General features: G+C 41.2%; 1 protein-coding gene across 1 annotated transcript; it reads left to right on the top strand.

The window, feature by feature from the left end:
* Positions 1 to 5,247: 5,247 nt before the first annotated feature.
* Positions 5,248 to 6,252, top strand: LOC119313031 (membrane protein PM19L-like). The gene has a single exon (XM_037588847.1). The coding sequence runs from the start codon at positions 5,360 to 5,362 to the stop codon at positions 5,900 to 5,902; it is 543 nt and encodes a 180-aa protein (XP_037444744.1). The 5' UTR covers positions 5,248 to 5,359; the 3' UTR covers positions 5,903 to 6,252.
* The last annotated feature ends 1,916 nt before the right edge of the window (positions 6,253 to 8,168 follow it).

The raw sequence follows: 8,168 nt of genomic DNA, 5'->3' as shown, positions 1-8,168 counted from the left end.
CCTGTACCTCGCGAACTCCGGCGAGCCGAAGCGGCGGAGCTCGAGCTCGATCTCGAGCTCGGGCGGTTCTGGAGAGGAACTGGGGCGCATGGGGATGTTTTGGGGAGTGGGATAGCGAGTGGTGAGGAGAGGAGGGCTCGGGGAGGCCCTTAAATAGGCGAACGGTGGGGTGCTGTGGACCCGTGCACCGGCGAGCTCCTGCTCGTTGCCATAGGGCTCGGGAGGAGCTGGCGCCGTGTCTGTGGCGTTGCTGGGCGTGGACTACGCCAAGGGGAGCTAAGGGAGAGAGCGGGGAGGGGTCAGAGACGCCGTGCGTGTGAGCCGCGCCATTGGCGCGCTCGGGCGGCCAGCGTGCGTGCGAGCAGGGGAGAGAGGAGGGAGAGGGAGGAGGGGGACAGAGGCGTGGCGTGACGCAGACGTCAAGGCGCATCGTTGGGCGTGCTGGGGAGGCCCGAGGTGGCCAGAGGCGGTTGGAAGGCGGCGGCTACAGTGCGGGAGCGCACTGTAGCGCGTTCCAGAGCGCCCAAATGGCCGGCATGGCCATTTTCTATGCACGTGGTCACGGCCAAAGGTGTCTGGTAGCTCTAGGAGGGAGTAAAGAAGTAGGAGATGGCCTTGGATGCCCCGGGTGGCAAGTAGGGGAAGAGAGAGGTAGAAGAAGAGGGAGAAATGAGCTGTCCAGGGAGAGAAAGTGGGGTTTTACCCATCCAATAATTGAGTTGTGGGTTTGCCATTGTTACTGGGGGTGAAAGGGGACTAGTAAGGGTTGTGGTAAAAAGTGGAGCTCATGGAGATTAGTGAAAGAGCCTCAAACAGGGTTTTTAGTTAACATGCAGAAGGTGTTTGATATGGTTTTGGGGTACTTGCACTAACTTACTTCTTGTGGCACTTGGCCGGGGTGTTTTAATGACAAAATGATAGGGAAAAGGAAGATGAGCTCATTTGGAAGAGTTTGCTAATGAAACTTTGGCAAACCCTAGAAATTAGCAGAATGAACTTGTGTAGATCTAGTTGAGAAAATCACTTCTCCTTGATGCACCACTTGGTGTAGTGGCCTCATTTGATCAAGTGAACATGCTCACCAAAGTTGGGGTCAAGGAGAGAAAGTTGGTAGTACAAAGATGTTCAAATTTGATTCTGGTCAGAGAGGGTTTTGGGGCATTTGGGTGAACCAAAATGACTTTAATTGACATGAGGCTTTGCAAGGTGATCACAATATGCATTTGTGACTTGCTGGATTTTCCTTGGATTTTTATGAAAATATTTCCTGTAGAAATATTTCAAATCCTTGAAATGGGCAGAAATGGTTTTGGGAGGTTTTGTCCAATATTTTGAACATTACCATGTGTTGAAACTCTTATATATGGGAAATATATGTCCACTGAGTTTCCCTGATTTTTGTCAAATATTTTTGAAACAATAAAATAATTTTTCTCTATTAAAGACCATTTCTGGCCTTAAGAAAAAGCTTTTAAATAAAATAGAAAAATAACTTTTAAAATTACATTTTTGTGGTTTATGGGAGTCCTATATCTAATAGGTCTCAAATATACTCTTTGAAATATTTTTCATACCCTAAATCAAGTACTTGCAGTGCAAACCTCAATTTAGGGGGTTTTGAAAAACTAATTTTTGAAAATACTATTTTGCCAAATTATTTTTGTAAGAAAATACTATATTGCACTATACACATGGCATGATCATTGGGCAGAAGTTTGGGGCAAGGAGATGAAGTATATAAGGTGGAGTTGTGTTGACTTTAAAGAGCACTTCAAAAAATCACAGAGAGAAAATCAACTCCAAATAAAAGCCAAATAATGCAAAAGTTTTTGTCAAACCACATTTTATCATGATTTATCATCTTAAGTGTTGTGCCTTGAAAATCAGGGTGTGACATGTAACTAGAAAGACGGGGGAATTGACACCCCCACGAAGTTGGGTGCACATACTTATTTTTCTTATCTTGTTAGCTTGATGAGTCATATTAGATCTATTAAACCTTGGCTCTTTACTAAAGAAAATACTTTTGCTTCTCTTGTAGGATATCCAACAACTCATATGGGGTAGCAGTGGACCATGTTAATAATTTAATGACGAAAGTTCTACTGATGTTTTTCACTAAAAGATATGGAATTCAGTGTAATGCCACATCACTCAATACTCCAAATGCTAGAGGTTTAATATTATGCATATTTTAATTTCTTTGGAAGAACAAATTATTATCCATTACTGTAACTCGGAGTCCTTTTTAGTCTTTACTTCACACAAGGCCGGTCCAAACAAAATGGGATTTAAAAAAATTAAAAATACATATGTTTTTATATCAAAATTTTATACTTACTTAAATTTATGTTTATTGTACTAAAATATTAATGACTATAATTTATAATTTATTTCATTTTCATATTTTCTCACATAACAAAATCATTAAATATTAATTGTATTGTACTTTGTTACCAACCATAATGTCTATCATTAAATAAATTATTTCTGCTAAATCAAAGAGTGCGCTGTAATAAAAGTTATCCTTGAATTATTTATTGAAATAACATATATACATACATACTACATGTATATATTCGTGTGTACGTGGCATGTGTTCATGTATGTTTTAATATTATTAAATATAATGTAGGTATCTCTATAGTGTACCTGATATCTTAATAATGTTTCTAGTGTATTACTAGGTAAGCATATTATTTACAGAACTTCCTAGATTATAAACTAAGCTGATTGCAAATGTGTTTCTTTGCGCTTTGTACTGAAATAGCATTGATTAATTAACGAAAAACATAAAATACCGGCGACTCAATTTTGCATGCATATAATTTGCTTATTTTATATGCTTGTCTAGATGTTGTGGTTCATTTGGTGTATACAAAGAGCTAATATTAGTATTGAAAATAAGAGGTTTTGCACGAAATTAAACACAAAAATATAGTTAGTCTAACTTGCAGGATGTCTATCGGTGATAGGTTAATATGCTAACATAACTCACTATAGTCTAGCAGATTCACCATCACCTATTAGACTGGTTTGTTCATATAGAGTTGCTCCTTCAAAATAAGGATTTTATTTACTAACATGTACAATATTTGAGGACAATGGAATCAAGACGAAGAAAAGCCGATCCGACCAAGTTTGGCTATAAATATCCGAGGACCAAGACCCTAAGGAGGCAGTTGCGAGTTTGAGAGCCAAGGTGATGGAATTGAAGCCCTAGTTTAGCATAGCATATACTCGATATAAGACACAACCACCTCAAAACTCAACGACTTCATGTCGAAGTCATTGGACCCACATATTGTACTCGAATTGTTCCCCGTTACGATTCCATACAAAAATGATTAGGCTTGTTACTTGCATCGCAAAGGTCCAAGCTTGGCTAAAATCGCTCCCTCTAAGCATCCAATAACTTGAGCATCTCCCACTGTCATACAAATCAACATATGTTATTGTACCATTCTTTGGTTATTTTTTGGAACACCTTACTAGAAAACAAGTAGAGACAGACACAAGTTGGTAGTACTTTTAGTGAAAACACAAATGTAAAATATAAAGGTCAGGGCCGGTGTATTGCGAAAGCTTCAGGTGCTTCACAATACAATGATCTAACTAATGCAAAACTGAAATTAAGGTCACATTAATCTGTTTCTCTCAACATGCAAACATGCCACCTCAATATGCAGCATGCATGAGAAAAGCCACACCTCAACATTGAACCATGCATAATAAAAACAGCTCAGCATTAAAAAATGCAGGATAATTTTTAATCTATTATGTGATTTATATTTAATAAATATTTTAAATCTATACACATGTGTTGGAAAAAGAATAAGAAAAAGAAATGATTTTTTTGGTAGTTTAAAAAACTGTTTATTGCCATTAAAAATGCTCAACGTGTATTTTAAAAATGTCAAACATGTATTTCAAAAAATATTCAAATATGTATTTTTTTTAAATGTACAACATGCATTTAAAAAATGGTCAGTCTGTATCAAAAAATGTTCCACGTGTACGATAAAAATGTACATTGTGTAAAAGTATACAAGTATTGGAAAAAACAAGAAACAAAAAAAGGGAAACCATGAAAACCGATGAGGAAAAACAGAAAAACCAAGGAAAACTGTGAAAAACTGGTGAAGAAATGAATAAAAAAACAAAGAAAAACTGCAAAAAACAGTTCAAAACAGTTGAAATAGAAAAACCTTATCTACAGTATTGGCCAGCCCACAAACCAGGTAGCCAGAGGAAACGCCAGGGTATATCTCGCAGCAAGCGAGACATAGCCCTGGCATGGCATGTCGCTGCCACACCTCGAGCCATTTGGTTCTAAAAGAATGTTCGAAAACTAGTCCGCTCCCGTGATGTGGCCCATTGGCTAATAGTTTTGTTATATATTTTTATATTCCGGAAAATATTTTTATTCAAAGATGCAGAAATGTGGGCAAACATATTTAAATTTCAAAAATTATATAACACGTAAATACAAATGTTCATATCGGTCAATTGAAATATATAATATTTTCCCATATTTGAAAATTATTTTTGTAGAAGAATATTATGTTAATGTAAGGAAAAACTTGTATTTGAAAATTAGGTTGCAAAATATATAGGGCTCCTTCCTCTAATGGTATGTTGCCCAGATTAAAAGTGCACTGAATCAATAAAAAAAAGGAACACCTATAAACTCACGCCATACCAGGCTTTAAAGACCATAATTTTTTTAGGGGATATGATCCAAATATATCCGAACTTGCTATATCATTCCACTAAAGTAATACGACATATTTGTGCAAAAGGTTGAAAAGACATCCGTGTGTTGTTTGAGCTAAATGGATAGAAAACAAATGGATGTAAAAGCAGAGCAAGCACCTGACACGTACTGTACAAGGAAGAGGATAAGGTTGCAACTTAAGATCCAAGGAAGCGTTACGTGAGCTGATTCTTCTCACTAGACTATAAACCGTGAGCGGTGAGCAGGCCACGTACGGTCACGAAGGAAGCCGCTGGAAGCATCCGGCAACGGCTAGAGAGCTACGACGTCGACTGGAAGAAGCAAGCAGCGGCAGCTGGGTTGGGTGTAAAGCCCATGCCCCTGCCGCTCACCACGCGTCGCGCCACCTCCATTTCTAAGCGGCCGCATCACACGTGTCCCGTCTTTCCCTACCTCCTCTGCACCTATATATCCCACTACGCTCCACCCCGGCACCTCATCCATCATCCTCGTCAAGCAATCACCAATCTCCCATCCTTCTCGATTCGATCTCTTCCACTTCAGAGTCGGTGAGCGACAGGCACTGACCTTGTCCGGGAAGAAGCAAGGAGCAAAGAAGAAGAAAGAAGCAAGGCAGTAGCAATGGCGGGCGTGGGTCGTAACATGGTGGCGCCGCTGCTGGTGCTGAACCTCATCATGTACCTCATCGTCATCGGCTTCGCCAGCTGGAACCTCAACCACTTCATCAACGGCCTCACCAACCGCCCGGGGGTCGGCGGCAACGGCGCCACCTTCTACTTCCTCGTCTTCGCCATCCTAGCCGGGGTCGTCGGCGCCGCTTCCAAGCTCGCCGGCGTGCACCACGTCCGCACCTGGCGCGGGGACAGCCTCGCCACCTCTGCGTCCTCCTCGCTGGTGGCGTGGGCGGTCACCGCCTTGGCGTTCGGGCTGGCGTGCAAGGAGATCCACATCGGCGGGTACCGCGGGTGGCGCCTCCGGGTGCTGGAGGCGTTCGTCATTATCCTGGCCTTCACGCAGCTGCTTTATGTCATCGCTCTGCACTCCGGGCTGTTCGGGAACCAGTTCGGTGGTAACCATGCTGGCGGGTATCCGGCGGAGCACGCGTACGGCGCCGGCGACCCGCACAACAAGGGAATGGGCACCGGCGGCGTCGCCAGGGTCTGAATCGGGTATGCTCCATCGCCTCAATCGGCGGTGACAGTGACGGGCGGATAATAAGGTGTATGTATGTATGTATGTGTGTGACCGTACGTTGTACGCATACCTGGTGGGTTTGTGTTCACGGTAGGCATGTACTAGTGTTCTTTTTTGTAGGGACGACGTACGGTGCATGCGTACATGTGTAGTACTGCAGTATGGTTCTTCTTAGCGTGTGTGTGTGTGTGTGTGTGTGTGTGTTTATGTGCTTCTTCTCCGACCAGACAATGCATGTCTGGATGTGGATGAACGGCTGCACTTGTTTAATTTAGTACGTACTACTCTACTTCCAATTGTGATGTGCCCATGCATGCAACCGTCTTCTTTCTCCGATCGGCAGCGCGCTCGCAGAAGCTTCTTTTAGCTGCTTGCTCAGTACATACAAACTAATCTGGAAACGTATACGCATGGATGTGTATTGTGCGGTGCGGCGTGCTCAGCGAATGGGCACCCGTATAAAATCAAGTTCTTCAATCACTATATAAAAAGAAAAATTCTTCAATCTGTGGCCGCACGTACGTCTACGTGTCCCACATGCAGAGCGATGATGTACGGTACAGTCTTGTGCTTCTGCGAGGACAGGACACGGCCGGGCCGGGCAACAGGGTCTCGAAGCTGCATGCTGTACGTAAGCCCAAACATTCGTAAAAAGAAAATGTGACATACCCAAACAAGGGTCTGTCAAGATGTGCCCTACAGGCCCCAAAAAAATGTGAAAACGTTTATACAATGTAAAAAATGTTTTGTGTTGTATAACTTCTATTTTGAAAGAGAACAAAAAAAGGTTTTATACCACAAAAAATATGTATGTGGCATTTTAAAGAAATGTTCTCGAGTTTAAAAAAATATTTGTGACATATAAAAATATTGATTACAATGTAAAAAATGTTTGCATAGTTTTAGAAAACTGTTTATTATCTTAAAAATGTTCAATGTCTATTTAAAAATATTTTGACCATATATTCAGAAAGTGTTTAAAACATGCATTAAACAAAAATGTATATAATAAAAATTCAGTGTATAAATGTTTCGCATTTACATTGTGTACTAAGAATGAATATTGTGTGTTGAAAACTATATGTATGTTTGAAAACCCGTGAGAATCGACAAAGAAAAACGGAGAAAGAAAAAACTAGTAAAAATAGAGAAAGAACAAACAGATCAAAAACAAAGAAAGACAGAAAATGATACCAGCGACCTCGATAGAAGCCAGTCAATGAGAAAAAATACGATGGAAATGGGCTAGATAATGAGAAAGCATACTGAGAAAGCATACGTCTCTTAGTATAACATTTGCGGTCCTAAAAGACGCATCTTACTTCGGGGCTAACTAATTTGTATATTTCTTCACTTTATTTTATTTTCTTGTATAAGCGTTTGAAATGATTTTTTTGGTCTATGTTCATGGTGTTGTTTTTTCATCTTTATCCTGTTTTTTCTTTTTACTTATTTTTACATTACTACTACATTTTTCAAATCTTGTTTTCTGAATAAACAATAATTCCATTTTCATTTAAAATATTACCATTTGGTTGCACAATCGCCCTCGACTACAATTGTATGTCCTCAACACGACTGCTACTTAGCAGTTTGTTCTTTAGGATGGGGGTATTTGCATGCCTAGCACTAAGCACACAACTGTAAGTGTCCCACACCGCTGCAACTATTTGGTGTTTCATTGGGGAAGGGGTGAGGAAGTCCTGGATTAAGGGTTCTCGGACAGCCGGACTATATGACATGGACCGCACTGATGGGCTATGAAGATACAGGACCGAAGACTTCATCCCGTGTCCGGATGGGACTCTACTTGGCGTGGAAGGCAATCTTGGCGTTTGGATATGAAGATTCTTTTCTCTGTAGCCGACTTTGTACAACCCTAGTCCCCTCCGGTGTCTATATAAACCGGAGTGTTTACTCCGTAGGATACAATCATAATCATACAGGCTAGACTTCTAGGGTTTAGCCATTACAATCTCGTGGTAGATCAACTCTTGTAGTACTCATATTCATCAAGATCAATCAAGCAGGAAGTAGGGTATTACCTCCATAGAGAGGGCCCAAACCAGGGTAAACATCGTGTCCCCCGTCTCCTGTTACCATCGATCTTAGACGCACAGTTCGGGACCCCCTACCTGAGATCCGCCGGTTTTGACACCGACAAGGGGGCAGTTGCATGTATACCATTAGGCACATGACTGTAAGTATCGTGCCCTGACTTTAAATTTGTGGTCCA

Source organism: Triticum dicoccoides, chromosome 5B, assembly GCF_002162155.2.
Source record: "Triticum dicoccoides isolate Atlit2015 ecotype Zavitan chromosome 5B, WEW_v2.0, whole genome shotgun sequence".
In the NCBI taxonomy this organism is placed as follows: domain Eukaryota; kingdom Viridiplantae; phylum Streptophyta; class Magnoliopsida; order Poales; family Poaceae; genus Triticum; species Triticum dicoccoides.
This window is presented reverse-complemented; position numbering and strand designations above follow the sequence as displayed.